Genomic DNA, 15568 nt, shown 5'->3' with positions numbered 1-15568 from the left:
AAACCAGGGTCATCTTCCTCCTGAAGACCTTATTGCCCTTCCAGGTCATCGACAAACCACAGTGCTATTCACGTACTACAGGTAGAAAATAAATAAATACAGATATATTATGCAAAAAAATATGATTGTACACATAATACATCTGAGGTATTACCAATTTAAATAAGGTTTCATGCTAGTTCAAGCTTCAGTGGCTAGTTAAATTCTGGAATTTGCAATAAATAGATGAAGAATGATTATGTATATAGTGTATGGATCTCTTCTGTAAACCTCATCAGATGTAAACGTAAGAGTGTGTTGGGCCAACTCTTACGCAAACCACAAATTTTCACAATAAATACAGCTTCAAAAAGTTGCCTTAAAAACTTCCTGCAACACTGAAACGTTTGTAGAAGGGGCTGTGTGGACGACTGGCAACATTAGCGAGGAGTTTTTCTCAACAGGTCTTTTCGTACAAAACACAAGGAAATTCTCATGTGAAAGTCTTTCTCCCTCCCTCCCTTCCCCACCCCATCATGAAAGTTTAGAAATTTTTGCACAAACAGCAAGAGAACTGATTGTAGCTGCAGTATGTCAAAATGTCCATGTTGTATAAAGACCAAAAATAGTTCATTTGCTTAGAAAGTCTTCTGCTGTTGCTGTTTTTTCCTCCTTATATTTGAGTAGCACACCATCCTTTCAGAGAAAGTTTGCCTGTACAACTGTTCCTCCATTTTCCTTTTGGCATCAGTCCTTGCCTGAGCCACATCAGTGTTTCACACCTTCACTGTCTCCATCAGTGATGACTTGATGGCATCCTCCAAAAGTTGATTGTCTGTGAAAGGGGCCGGGGTTTCAGGGACGGATTCAGACAAACCAATGAGGGACTCCAAGAAACAGGAGCCCTGATCTCCAGCTTGCGGGAAGCCAGGGAAATTAGGCAACTGAAACTGTAACGCTGAGAAGTTATCCAGGTTCTCATACTCCTTTAAGGAGTTGTAAAGGGGTCCCAAGTTATAGTCCGAGAAGGACTGGAAGAAATCCAAGGAATCAGAGGAAAGGCTGAGGTCGGCGTAGCTCTTGGAGCAGGGCTCAGCAGAGGAGGGGGCGCAGCAGGACAGCCCATCGCACCTCCCATGGGCTGCATCCTCCAGCAAACCCCCGCTGTCCTGGTTGGCATTCTCATCCAGGCACTCCGAGAGGTGGGACAAGTGGCCAGGGACGGGCTTGGCCTCGCTGCCGTGGTCCTCGATGAAGAAGTCAGTGGGATGGAAGCAGCCGAGGTCATCCTGGCCACGCCTGCTCTCCTCCTCGGCGTCCGAGTCGTTGAAGTGGAGGATGCGCGCCAAGCCGTCGTCGTCGACGTCCGACTGGGATTTGTCAGAGGGGAGGCTCTCGTAGGGCTCCTCCAGGTCCTCGCTGGGGTGCGAGGAGATGGAGGAGTCTGTCATGTCACTGCTGCAGCTGTTCTCCCCCAGGGCCTCCAGCTCAGGGCTGAACTGGAAGGCAGGTGCCAGCGGCACCGTGCGCTCCTCCAGCGAGCCCTTCCCTGCCGCGCATCCCAGCGCAGGGAGCCGCTCCCGGAAAGGGGGCTCAGCCTCCACCACCTTCTCACTGCTCTGCTGCTGCTTCTCCAGCTCCAGCTTCATGATGGTGTGGATGAAATGCGTCTGCACACGGGCCTGGTTGAACTCGATCCTGCCCTCAGTGTTGCCACAGCCATCCTTGGTGCAGCCGCAGGGGAAGGAGGTGTGATCCATCTGGCAACAGGGAGAAGCAGAGGGGGAGGGTTAGGATTGAACCCAGTGGCATAAAACCAAAACTGCCTGTGACTCGTCTGCCCTGAGAAACCAAGTAACAGCTGAGGGGTTTAAAAGCAGAAAGAAAAAAAAAAACAAAAGCACCCTGCTCTTTTGAAGAGGTGTCATAAAAAGTTGGATTTCAGTACAAGTGAAGAAAAAAGATTCAAAAACAAAAAGCAAAATAAAATGGTCCAAAAGGAGACATAAGGGAGCAAGAGTGAGTTTTTTCTTTATTGCTATTTAATGATTTCACTATCTGATCTGCAGCAGCCACTAGAGGGGGGCTGCGACACACACATGGCGCACCCGTGTGCACCCACCTCCGCCACCCCCAGCTTCCAAACACGGCACCGAGGGAGAAAGCAGCGCCCAGAATAGGGAATGAGGCTCCCTAAATACAGCTGGGCAGGCACCTGCAAAAAACACCCTGAAAAATATAACTCACTAATTGAATAGAGGGGGATTATCCCACTGTGCAGGTGGCCTGCACAGCTCTGCTGTGGGCTGACGCTCAGCTGACACTCCCACGTTCGCCTGAGCGCACTGGGATTTGTGACACACACCAGAAGAAAAAGGAATTAAAAATAAAACCTGGGGGAGGGGGAGAAAGTGCAGCCTCGTGTGAGGAGCAAGGAGCTCTTCCTTGCAGACATTCCCACGTGGCCCAACAGGAGATCAAGCAGGTATGGATCTCATGGGAACGTAAAGCAGGGACATTCTCATTGCAGCCTGGGGATGGCTGAGTGTGTGATTTGGGACGAGAATGCTTTCAAGCAGTGCCTGCCTTGCAGCCTGAGGGATGCTCCAAGAGCTTTCCTCACCTCCAAGAGCAGGTGGGAGCAATGGATTTACAGGCTACCCCAGCTCTGTCCAAAGATTCCAAAAACAAAAAGCAAAACAAAATGGTCCAAAAGGAGATATAAGGGAGCAAAAGTAAGCTTTTTCTTGCTCACACCCCCCTGCTCTAATGCACAGCTGGAGCCACAGCATCCCCCCATGCCCAGGGGTGGGGCTGTACCTGACATTTAATGCCTGCCAAGCTGCAGCTGCAGGTCTCGGGGTCGCAGACCTCGCGGCAGTCGCAGCCGCAGTCCTCCCGGGACAGGCGGATGTTGTGCAGCTCCCGCTTCTCCTCCTTGTCGATCTTCTTCACGCCCACGGCCTTCAGCAGCGCCCGCCTCTTCTTGGCGGGGTAGGGCTGCAGGAAGAAGCCATCCTCCAGGTCCACGTTGCTGACGTCGATGTCGTCGTCGGAGATGTCCTCGATGGTGAGCTGGTTGGCCTCTTCCGACTCCTTGGTGCCGTTCATGGTTAGCTGAGGGCAGAAAATGGACAAAGCCTTAGGGGCTTGTTTGGGACACAGAGCCATTGGAACCCCCAGGTGAGGGGAAACAAGAAAGGGATGAGCTCTTCCCCATGGTAGTCAGCCTCAGGATCAACATCTAAGTCAGAGCCCACAAAGACCTGACTGGTCTTTCTGACTGGGATATCAAGTATCTAAATCAGAAATTAAAAAACTCTGGGAGACGCTAAGAGGAGTCTCAAGAGGATCCCAGGACAGAGAGGTACCACCAAAAGAGCAAAAATGTCTTCTGTGTCTTTTCACTTTTCAAAGGTGGAGAACTAAATGAAAGTCCCCCCACTGGAGCCTGTGTTTTTTGGAGACCCAGACTGAGAGCTAAGGACTGATGCTCCCAGGTCTCAGAGGCTCTTGCTAAAAACTGGCCAATTAACCAACAGCATCCACCAGCTCCTCATCAACCCAGCCCCATGCTCCTCACTCACTTTCCATTTCAACGCTTCCAACTTCTCCTCTTTTAATTTCTCTTCAAGCTTGCCCCGACGGACGTTTTCCTGCTCCTTTGAAAACTCTGCCAGCGTGAACTGGCGGGAGGAGCTGTGTTTGCTCACCATGCCCAGGGTACAGCCCCCACGGCTAGGCACGCTCGTGAAGCCCTGGCAGCGTGGGAAGTAAAACACAGTGACCCGGTCAAACTCCACATTGTTCTTCTTTAGCCGCTTGGATTTCTTCAGGATTGACGTGGCTAAAAAAGGGGAGAATTAAAAAAAAAGAAAAAGCACTAAGCCATGCTGCGGATGGAATAGAAATATTACAAACAGGCAGGATTTGTAATTACTCTCTCAACAGAAAAACACTGGGACAAAGCTACAACATTGCTTGGTGGTGTTTTAGGAGCTAGCACTTCAGAGGTGGGATGAGGATGGAGAGGAAGCTAAGCCAAGCCCTGCTGCATCAGAGTCACCAATGAGATTCACCCTGTGAGGTGGCTGCTGCTTCTCCTTCCCGCCTGACTTCCCCAGGAACATACATTTGCTTATTCTTCACGTGTGGCAGAGCACAATGAACAAGCAACCAGTCATCCTACACATCTGTCTTTCTAAATCCACTCTGCCCCAAGCTCAGGAGCCCCTGGTCTGCTCCTGGGATGCCAGGGCATTGCTATTCCTGGTGCTTCATGGCTCCAGCTTTTGTGGCAGGGCAGAAAACTGCCCAAATTGCTGTTTTTTCTGGTACTTCCTCTCACCATCCACTGGGAGGAACTCTGAATCTATGGTTTATTCTCAAGAGACTCATTTGAGAGCAGCTGCAAAGATGTTAATCTTTGTGCAGGTGATCCCTGGGTAAACACGGCAATACATGACTCTGGTTTATCTTAAACTGCTGAAACATGTTACACATCATTTAGAGCAGAGCCTCTCCAGAGATACCTGGCCCTGCACAGCTGCACATGCAAACACAGTAGATGCAGGGGGACTAATTAGTCAGGGCAGGTTCAGAGTCAGTGAGTTTCCACGAGTGTGGCCTGCCAAGAAAGTAAAGCCAGGCACAGCCACGTGAGCGTGGCAGGAATAAGAGCCAGCTACACCTGAATTTGTGGTGGGGAGGCATTTCTGGTCCCATTCTCTGCTAGTGCAGGGGTGCTTTGGTTGGAAAAAAATAACCCAGAAAGGGTGGGTGACTGCTGCAGAGCTGGGATCAAGCGCTGCTCTTTGGGAGGCAGAGCCACAAGCAGCCCTGCAGTGGGACCCAAGGAAAAGACTGCAAACAACCTGAGGAGCTCAGCTGCTTTGGTGGGCCCCAAAGGCTGTGAAAGTGCAAGACTGGACAGTTAACTGCACCCACATTTCACAGGTCTCACTTGCCAAAATATAGTGTTTCAGTTTCATGTGGGAAAAAAAAAAAAAAGATAAAAAAGAAGTGTTCACCCAGCTGTGTCAGCAGCTTCTGCTCAATAGCTGGGGGTTCACACTGGGCCCTGCAGTCGCTCTGATCATATCTTTGCACTGTGAGTTGCATTTTCACAATAACCTTGACTCAATCTCCTAAAACACGAGCTCTTTATCAGAAGGCAAGTTAACCACCACGATCGTCTATCGGCCGAGCTGCTGCACTTTGGCATTTGCTCCTCTCTCCCTGCACCCCTCCTCTGAAATTGTTTTCCCATTCCTGACCCTTTTCCAATTGAGCCAGAGAGTACAAAAAGTTCATTGTTTTGTCACAAAACCTGGGAAGACAAGCAAGAATGAGACTCTTTATTATTACAAGACTTCTAAAGCCTTTTCAGACCACTGCGTGTTTGTGTATGTCTGCTAAGTGGACCTTAACTGCTATATACAGTGGGTGTTCAGTATAATTTACTAGGTTGGACTATTTCTCCTCCATGAAGATGTTCTTCTATTGTACTTTTTATTTTTCCCTTCACACGGCAGATAAAGGGCTTTACAACACTGCCTTCTGTGTGTTTTCCTAAAAGCTCTCAAAACTTACATTGCTGGGAAAACAAAATAGCTTTTATCTGTACTAGCAGCTCAGGCAATGTCAAACGTGTCATGTTCTTTGGCAAAGTACCCAATTTACGTAGGAAACAAGTTCTGAAATGGTAATTACGTTACTGGTTAATCATTTTTTAAAAAGAGCATTACAGGCCTTCACTGTCTGATTAGGTTTTGCCTGTGAAACAGCTTGACAGGGAATTGAGGGTTGGTGGGATGGTCTTGGAGCACAGGCTTGGAGGCACCCACATGCCTTTGTGCACACCCATCCTTGGGTTTCTATTCCTGCAAACCTGGACTTCAGCAAAAATATTCCAAAGGAATAATAAATACTGGGAGGAAGGGCTGAGGAAGACCACTGTGAGGAGGATGGATGACTATAAACCAGTGTCATGACAGGTACCAGGTGCCACAACCACTTCCAGCCGTAAAAGTGCGCCCCAAGGGGGTCTCTGTGAGACGATTACCCACCACCACCCTACAAAAATCCCACGCAGAGGCATGGCTGATCCTGGGAAAGCCAGAGCTACTCACGGGTGAAGCTGGACATTAAGGCAGAGCTGGGCTTGGGCTCTCCACGGGAATTCTCCTCATCGGTGTCCCAGCCTGAGGATGCTGAGGAGGAGAGGGGGGAGCAGGAGGAGGAGGAGCAGTAGGTGCTGTCATCTCCCAGCTCTTCATACTTCCTTTTCAATACTCCGCTCATGGTGACGCTGTTTTTGTCATATAACTGGAAAACAAAGGGAAAAAACCAACATGAAGCCAGGGAAATTTTAGCAGTTTCTAGTGATGAGCAGGACAGCTGTAACCCCCAGCAAGGCTTCCCCATCAGATCCACTTGGCCACGCAGATGTGAGTCCCAAAAAGTGTGCCCCTAAAACACCTCATCTTACTACACTCGCTGCGCACACCTGTGAATTTCTCTCCCATTTCCACAACACTGCAGAAGAAAGTGACTATCCCGGACAACAAACTGTCCAGAAACCAATCCAATCAACACAAATGTCATCAAACAGTAAGTATTACATTTTGCTTACTAATTCTTTTATGTTCACTCCTCACCCAGATCGCTTTCTATGCAGTTACAGCTTTAACGTCTTGCTAATTACAAAAATAAGCCAGTTTGCAGAAAACAATCTGTTGGCATGATTTACTTGCTACAGCCCCCCGGGGAAACAGACTTATTAAATGAAGCACTGAAATACAAATATATCAACTGTGAAGAACAGCCCTTCTCCTCACGGTGCCTTTCATAGTCAGTCTCCCATTCAATAAGCTATTCTTGTTTAGGCTGGGTTATGTATCAAGCATAGAAGCAATTAAAAACAACGCAGCTAATTAAAAACAAAGGAGCTCTGTACTTGCCTAGATTCCTAAATTTCCTGCATGCTTTGCCCCTGCTCATCTTAAAGGGAAAAAAAAAATAAAAGAAAGCCAAAAATAACTGTGCTGCATCTTTTAAACTTCGCTTTTATAAAGTTTGTGCAAATTCAGGAGACCAAAAAAAAAAAAACCCCACAAAAGCTACAGCCTTTGCCTACAGTATGTTTGGAGGCTGCTGCCTGAGGGGTGGCTTGCTCTGACCCCATCCCACCAGGCTGTAAAGCACAACCACAGTGGGAGGGATGCAGCCCCAGCCCAGGAACTCCTTCCAGCAAGGAGGGGAGAGCCCCAGCAATGTGGGATGCTACCAGCCACCCCCATAATACACAAAAGCTAATGCATCCCTAGAATTTGGATCATATGGGACAGTAGACAGCCCAGGGATGGTGACAGTGCAGATACAGGGATGCCAGACACCCAGTCCACATCCCCTCCCACCACATGAAACTTCTCCATTCTTTGCAACCCAAACACTTTCTCACCCCGCAAGTTAATTTAAGTCTCTGAAAAAGAAAAAACAAAACAAGAAAGCACTAAACCTGTCCTGCTGACAGACCTGAGGAGGCAGCACAGACACCACGCCAGTGGCAGAACCTCCCCACCACGGGATTTTCAGTGTCCTGGCTGCACCAAGCAGTATCACGTTGCAGGACAGGAGCTCACAGTCCCTTCCAAGTCCTGCACCAACCCTCCCTAATTATGTTTACCACCAGCTTCCCAGGAGACAATAGTCACCTTAAAGGTCAAAGAAGTCCCTGGCTGAAGCACTTCCCTGGCCTGGAGGAGTTAATCATTGGCTGCAAGGCGTGCTTACAGGGCCAGCCCGTCCCCCTGAACCTGGGGAGAAGTGATCCCTCCATCCCTCCTCCTCCTCCTCCTCAACAGACCTGGAGCTGCAGGTGGTTTTGCCACAGAGGGGTTGTTGTTTTTTTGGCCTTAATCCAAAATAGATGCAGAGAAGGTGGATTTGGCCACCCTCCAGCCCCAGCAGCACATGTCCTACCCAACACCTGGATTAACCCCTTTCCTGCCTGCTCCATGGCAAAGCTGAGCTCGCAGGTGGCCACAAAACAGCAAATAACAAACTTTTTATTTGCCTTATTTTTGTGTATGTGCCTCCTGCCCTGTCTCATGTTTGCTTTAAGAAACAATCAGAAGCAAAGGAATTCTCCAAATCCGTGGTAGGGGTCCGAATCAAAGCCTGGGCTGCTTTTTGTTTGCAGAGGTTTGCAGACCCCACTGTCCACCTGGAATGGACAAAAATTTTGCAAAAAAAAACCCAACAAACCCACATGTGGCTTGAAAGAGCATCAGCTCCTGCTGCAGAGAGAATGCTCCACAGGACAGTGAGGGATGACAGTGAGGGATGCCACTACAGCCAAGGGAATGAGGAACCAGCTCCCTAAAATGCCTGTAGGACACATTTCCAAGAGCAAACACCCTCAGAGATGCGATGCTGACCACATCCAAGTCCTGTGGGAGACATCAGAGGCTGCTGGAGCAGCCAAGGCCATGCTGCTGAGACAAGGATAACTCCCAGGGCTGGACCAAAGATGCAGCAGCCCTGATGCTCAGGTCACCTGCCAAGCCAACAGCCCATCAGGGGCTGCACCACATCCCCCCAGACCAACCCCAGAGGGAAACCAGAGCGCTCTCCCACAGCCAGAGAACCCAGCTAACACAAACACCAAGCCAGAGCCAAGGCAAGCTGTGCATAAGATGGTGCAATTCTATTTATTTATTTTTTAAATACTATCACCAGCCAGGAGGATGAAGAGAGGTTTGTGCAGCTCCCCATCTATGAGAATGAGCCAAATGGATAGGGGAAAAAAACCACTTTTGGCACGCTGTCTTCTTCAAGACACCTATTGTTTTGTTAATGCAAAGGAGGCGTTGTGCAAACAGGATTCCCAGCTGATGGGAAAAAGCTGGTGAACCCGCTGCCCACCAGCCAAAATACAGTGATTTTCTCCTGTTACACCTTCCCCCTCATTGCTGATTTATGGCTGTGATGTTTTCCAAGCCAAATTTTCAAATCCTTCTCAGGAGAGACGTAGTGGAGCTTCACCCATCAGTGTCTGTTTCTACCCTACCCCAAAAAATCCTCCAGATGGGCATTTTACTGTCAAAGCCAGGGTGATCCTCTGCTCCCCTCCTCACCCTGGCATGTGGAGACAGAATTCACATCAGCAATTTGGATGCTGCCTTTAAAGCCATGTCGCCAAGGCCACTGGTCACTCAGCCAAAAAAGCCCAGAGGCCCATTCAGACACAATGAGGATATTTTAATTGCAGTAATTTTGCAAGCAACCTTAAACCCACAGCAGTGTCTTAAAAGCAAGTCCCAAAAATGTCCACAGCAGAATGGAAAAAAAATAAATATCTATATCTGAGTTTGCCATTGCAAATCTCTGCAGGCACCACGGAGTGCAGGATTTTACCACCTTCTCTTTTTTCTTTTTTTTTTTTTTTACATAACCTGAAATAAAATAATCCTATCTTCCTTTCAGTTGCCAAAAAAGACATTCTGTTCTTGGCTAAGACTTCTTACTCATCTATTTTACTGAAAACAGCTTTTGGAACAAGTACATAATGCAATGGATCAAACCCGCAGGAATTCCTCTCTGGCACCAGAACTCCCACTATCCTGGGAATACTTTCTAACAAATATTTAGCCCAGATGTGCATTCCTTTCTTTCTCTCTCCCTCCTTTTTTTTTTCCTTTTTTTTTTTTTTTAAAGCATTAAAGTTTGGGTGGGGGGGAATAGGAGGGGGCAGTCCAGTTGGGGGGAAGGGAATCCAATCTGCAAAGTCCCATTTCTGGCACCCAACAAGTTGCAGGGTAAAGCCCTAATACACTGGAATGCAAGGAATTAATGTTTTAACTATCCTCCTCTTGGACGACGTCTCAACAGTAAATATTTCGAGTAATTTAGATTTAAGAAGGTTTGGCATTTGTTTAGCCAAGTGCAGAGGAAGGCAACTAAAAAACCCCTACCAGTGTCCAGGCTCCAGGAGTCTGCACAAAGAGGCTTTGGGCAGAATTAGGAGGAGGAGATGTTTCAGTGCTGTGTTTTGGGGCTGTAGATGTGCTTTGAAGCAGCAGCGCAAGCAAAGCAAAGGAAACTCCTCACAGAGACTCCAGCAGCTGCCTTTGCTTGTGCCACAATTCCCATGGCATTGCAGGAGAACACCCAGGAGCAAGGATATTTCAGATTTTAGGGGGGTTGGTCGGTGGAGCATCCTAAAGAATGGAAGGAACCCGATCTGTGCATGAGTTATTGAAAGCAAAGTTTCTTTTGCCAAGCGATCAAAGAAACAACAATCCCTCCGACCCCCCAAAAACTCAGCACAGTGCACTGGAAGTATTTGTTTTTCGGTGACTTTTTGAGCCGGTTTGCTGACTTTAAAGCTCAGGAAGACAAAGTGGAATTCTGCAGCCCAGGGAGGCCAAGTGGACTTATTCCAGCACACCGAGGTGGATGGACTGTTCCCAGCACACCGGGACGCTGGGAGCGAGTTCAGGACCGCGCTGAGCCGTGAGTCAGAGCGGCTCCCGCTCCCTCCCCCGGAGCCGCAGTGGCTGTGCAGGTCTAGCAGGAGTAAATATTAGTTTAAAAAACACCGCCGCATATTTTAGCCAGGTACGGCTGCGAGGGCAGCTCGTGGAGCAGCGCTGGGGGAGCTGCCGGGGCTGGTGTTTGTTTGCACGCCGCCGTTTCTTGTGGGCAAAGAGATCTCGGTGCGAGAATCCCCAAAAAAGTGCTGCGGAGCTGAGCTTGCTGCTCAGCAATCCCAGAAATCTGATGTCTAACAGCAGTGGTGAGCCCAGTAACACTTCAGGGTTATTGAATAATCGCCGCACTATCAGCACTGATTCATTGCTCAATCATTTAACTATTTTAATTCTTTGCATATTTACTTAAGTGGTTTCCCCTGTGCCGCCGTGACAGCCTCCCGATGACAGCACTTCCCAATTTCGGGGCTGACTGGAGCCAAGGGGAGCGGGATCATCCCACCAGGAGCCTCCAGGGGACAGTCCCACGCGTGTTCCCAGCCACATAAAGCTGTGCTTTCCAGTTCAGACCAGATTATTTTCACCCAGCTGGGTCTAAGGTTTCATAACCTTGCTCCGGTTAAAAATAGCCTCTGCCTACTATGCAACAGCAAAACCCAAAGTACGTCGTGCTGCGGAGTGGGAGCATGAATCAGTCCGTAGCACCACGAGTTTGTGCTCCTGTTAGAGACTGAGCAGGCAAAACACCTTCCCCGGAAGGAGCAGCACAAGTGTTTACTCCGTCTCCTAATTTTTGGAAGGCCACAAAGGGAAAAAAAAAAAAAAAAGGCTTGTCAGATTTTTCTACCAAGCCCCTTACTCCTTGCTGACAGCTTGAAAGGTAAATAAGAGATTTCAGCAAATACATTAAAGGTTATCTGACACGGCCCAAAATGAAAGGAAGTTCGGATGTAGTCGGCGCAGATTGTGCTGTAACAAACAGGAAAACAGCGAAGTGTGCTTTGTCTAGGAAAATCCTCTATTTGATCACACCTCATGAATAATTCACACCAGGTTTCCATATTTGTCCTCCTGTAGGTACACGCTGTGCGTTACCTTCCCTGCTATATATACGCACGCATTTCCTGCGCTGAATTATTAAAGCCTTTGCCGGGAGCTGCGGAGTCTCTCCGGGAGGAGAACAAACCCAACCATCCCGAAAATAACCCCTCCCCCCACCCCACACACACACACCTTGACGGGCTACCTCTGCAAACTGCTCAGCAGAGCAAAACTAAAATCATTTTCACCAAAAAAATAAAGTCATAAAATCAATTAATAATTGGTGATCAATTGCTGATAACAAATGATAAGACTTAACCTGGCAGTGCTGGGTTAAGGGTTGGAGTCGGGGATTTTAGAGGGCTTTTCCAGCCTTTAAGGATTCCCTCATTCTGTGACTTCGAGGTTTGTAAACGGCCGCGAGGGTTTTCCCTCCATCCATCCCACCCAGGCGTTGGCATTCCAGGCGTTAGTAAGGCTGAGCTGCTTTAGGAAAGGGCTGTCCCTGTGTGTCAGCCTCTTCCTACAGCGACATTATGTAACTCGGAGGTGACAGACACTTTTGAGGATGCCGGGGGTAGAGGAGGGAGTGGAGGGGAGCAGGCAGAAAAAATTATAAAAACCTGAGAAAACTTAGCAGCTGGGGGCGGCAGACGGGGTATCCTTTTTTTTTTTTTTTTTAATTTTTTAATTTTTTTCCCCTCCTTTTTTTCAGGTGGGCTGTAAAAGCCGCGATGTCTTATTTCGGGAAGCGAGGGGGGGAGGTGTGGGGGGTGCCCCGCTCCGTCTGTCCGCCCGTCGGTCCCTCCGTGCGCCCGTCGGTAGGTGTTGCTGTAGCGACGGGAAAGCATCCCCAGCCGGGCGGATTTGGGGAAAAGCGAGCCGGCAAGGCTCCCCCCAACCCCCTCCCCAACCTTTCTCTCAACATCAAAAAATTGGAACCGCGGCCGCGGGGATGGAGCGGAGCCCGGACTTACCGGGGCAGGGGTGAGAAGGGAACTCTGCGCTACTCCTAATAAATATCATAAAGCTGCTCCGGTGTCCACAGGGCACAGCCGATGGCAAAGTGCGGGGGGCCGGCTCGGGGGCGCAGCAAACCCGCAGCCCTTCCCCCGAGGAAGGAGCGCGGTCCCGCTGCCCCGGCGGCTCCCGGAGCTCCCCGGCGGCTCAGCCCCAGCCGCAGCCCCGCCGGGCACAGCAGCGCGGCCAGACGGCGCCGGGGCGGCGCGACCGCCGGCAGCGGGCGGCGGGCACCGGCAGCGACCCCCGGCACAGCCGGCGGGACGGCTCCGAGCCGGGAACCGGCGGCCGAACCCCGCGCTGGGCAGGCACCGAGCGGACCCCGCAGTCGCAGCCCTCCGTGGTAAAACGCGAGCCTCCCCCTCGCCGCCCACGCCGGCTCCCCCATCCCCATCCCCATCCCGGCGCCGCTGCCCGCCCGGTCCCTACCTGCGGCGGCGGTGGCGGCTCCGGCTGCAGCGGCGGTGCCTGGCGCGGCGCCTCCCGCTCCGCTGCCGGGGCCGGGCCGGGCTGCGCCGCCCCGCGCTGCCCTTTTCCGTCAGTGGAAAACTCCGGGCTCTGACGCAGGCGGTGACAGGAGCGGGGCCGGCCGGCCCGCCCGGCTTCCTGCCCCCGCCGGGCGGGGCGCTGAGTCAGGAGCGGCGGGAGGCACCGCCCCGCACCGCCCCGCATCGCCCCGCACCGCCCCGTGTTGCAGTGTATAGCCCCGCACCGCCCCGCATCGCCCCGCACTGCCCCGTGTTGAAGTGTATAGCCCCGCACCGCCCCGCATCGCCCCGCACCGCCCCGTGTTGCAGTGTATAGCCCCGCACCGCCCCGCATCGCCCCGCACCGCCCCGTGTTGAAGTGTATAGCCCCGCACCGCCCCGCACCGCCCCGTGTTGCAGTGTGTAGCCCCGCACCCGCCCCCGCACCGCCCCGTGTTGAAGTTTCGCCCCGCACCGCCCGCCCCGTGTTGCAGTGTGTAGCCCCGCACCGCCCCGCACCGCCCCGCATCGCCCCGCACCGCCCCGTGTTGCAGTGTGTAGCCCCGCACCGCCCCGCACCGCCCCGCACCGCCCCGTGTTGCAGTGTGTAGCCCCGCACCGCCCCGCACCCCCGCCCCGCCCCGTGTTGCAGTGTATAGCCCCGCACCGCCCCGCCCCGCACCACCCCGTGTTGCAGTGTATAGCCCCGCACCGCTGCGGGTCCCACGGGGGAGCTGTGTCCCACAAGGGATTGAGGAGCCACAGGCAAACAGCATGGACCCCAAAGGGGTCTGAGTAGTATGGAGGACTGGGGACCCCAAAATGGATTTGGGTACCATGGGGAAGCTGTGTCCCACAAGAGGCTGAGGAGCCACAGGGACAGGTTGGACCCCAAAGTGGGTCTGAGTAGCACGGAGGGATGGTGACCCCAAAATGGATTTGGGTTCCATGGGGAAGCTGTGTCCTACAAGGGGTTGAGGATCTACAGGCACAGCATGGACTCCAAAGTGGGTGTGAGCACCACAGAGGGCTGGGGGACCCCAAGTGAGAACCCAAATGGATTTAGGTCCCAAAGAGGTCCTCAAGTGAGAACCTAAATGGATTTAGGTCTATACTAAAAGAGATTGGGAAGTCACAGGTACTGCTTAGACCCGCAAGTGGTCATGGGGTGCTGGGACCCCCAAAATGGATTTGAGTCCCTCAGGGAAGCTGTGTCCCACAAGGAGCTGGGGAACCACAGGCACAGCACGGGCCCCAAAACATATTTGGGCACACAGGAGTCTGGGGACCCCAAAGCAAGAGGATGTTGGCTGCTTCAGAGCCCACAAAGGGTTGTGAATCCACAGAGAAAACTTGGACCCCAAAACCAATTTGGGTACCACAGGGACTATGGTCTTATAAGGAGTTCAACACCTACCTGGCAAAGGCTGGACCCCAAAATGGATTCAGGCACCACAGGGGGCTGGGGACCCCCAAGCAGGCTTGGAACCTGAAAGGGGTTTGGACCTTTCAGAGGGTTTGGGTCCCTGCAAACATTTGGGATTTGGGACCCACGGGCACAATGAGGACTCCAGAATGCATTTAAATACCACACGGGGCTTGGGAACCTGAAGCAGGGGTGAACCCCAAAAAGGGTTTGGGTGCTTCAAGGGCTTTGGAGCCCATGAAGGATTGGGTACCCACAGGCAAAGCCTGGACCCTGACACACATTTTGGGTCCCACTGGGGGTTTGAGCCATACAAAGATCTGGTGACCCACACAAGGGTTGTGCTCCAAACAGATTTGAGTCCCACAGGGAGCTTGGGACGCACAAGCAGGCTTGGGCTCTGAAAGGGATTTGGACCCCACAAATCTGGATCTCTGCCTGGAATTTGGGACCCACGGGCACAGCTTGGACCCCAGAATGGATGTGTCTGTTTCAAAGGGCTTGGGGCCCACAAGGGGCCGGGGACTCACAAGCAAAGCTCAGACCCCAAAAGAGATTTGGGCATCACAGAGCTTTGAACCCAAAATGGTTTGGGACCCACAAGCAGACTTGACCCCTGGAAAGTGTCTGGACCCCACAGATGGGTGGGGACACATAGGCAAGGCTTGGATCCCAGAACCACAGGTGGTTTGGGACCCCTGAGAAAGGCTTGGAGCCTGGAACAAATCTGGGCCTCACAGGATGGTTGGTCCCACAGGAATTAGGGATCCACAATCAGGATGTGGCCCCCACAAGGAATTTGAGCCCTATAATATGTTCGAGCTCCACAGGAGAAGCTTGGCCTCCACACTGGACTGAGGTCCAAAAGCAGGGCTTGGCCTGCAAGCAGGAATTGGCCCCAAAAAGGGTTTTGGCCCCTGGTGGTTGGAATTCAGACCTGGGAGTCAGGTTGGATTTGCCTTGCCTAAGAAGGATGATGCTGGATTGGGGTACGTGGGATTATTCCCATGGTCTATTGTGAGCTCCTTAGCTCCAAGAGGCTGTCCTAACAGTGCTGCAAGCCAGAGTGCTGACACTTCTTTCCAGGAAAATTATTTTACTTGTAAACCTCTTGGGATGCATCTCATGGGTTTTTTGTT

The 15568-nt window shown here is 51.6% G+C and overlaps 1 protein-coding gene across 1 annotated transcript; it reads right to left on the bottom strand.

Annotated features, from left to right (window-relative positions):
• Nucleotides 1-511: 511 nt before the first annotated feature.
• CSRNP1 (cysteine and serine rich nuclear protein 1) lies at nucleotides 512-13120 on the bottom strand. The gene is made up of 5 exons (XM_030943474.1): nucleotides 12966-13120; nucleotides 6111-6306; nucleotides 3567-3826; nucleotides 2800-3096; nucleotides 512-1739 (listed from the first exon to the last, which is right to left on the bottom strand). The coding sequence occupies exons 2-5, from the start codon at nucleotides 6280-6282 to the stop codon at nucleotides 756-758; spliced, it is 1713 nt and encodes a 570-aa protein (XP_030799334.1). The 5' UTR covers nucleotides 6283-6306; nucleotides 12966-13120; the 3' UTR covers nucleotides 512-755.
• Between the last annotated feature and the right edge of the window lie 2448 nt (nucleotides 13121-15568).

The sequence above is a fragment of the Camarhynchus parvulus genome, chromosome 2 (genome assembly GCF_901933205.1).
Source record: "Camarhynchus parvulus chromosome 2, STF_HiC, whole genome shotgun sequence".
NCBI classification, from domain to species: domain Eukaryota; kingdom Metazoa; phylum Chordata; class Aves; order Passeriformes; family Thraupidae; genus Camarhynchus; species Camarhynchus parvulus.
This window is presented reverse-complemented; position numbering and strand designations above follow the sequence as displayed.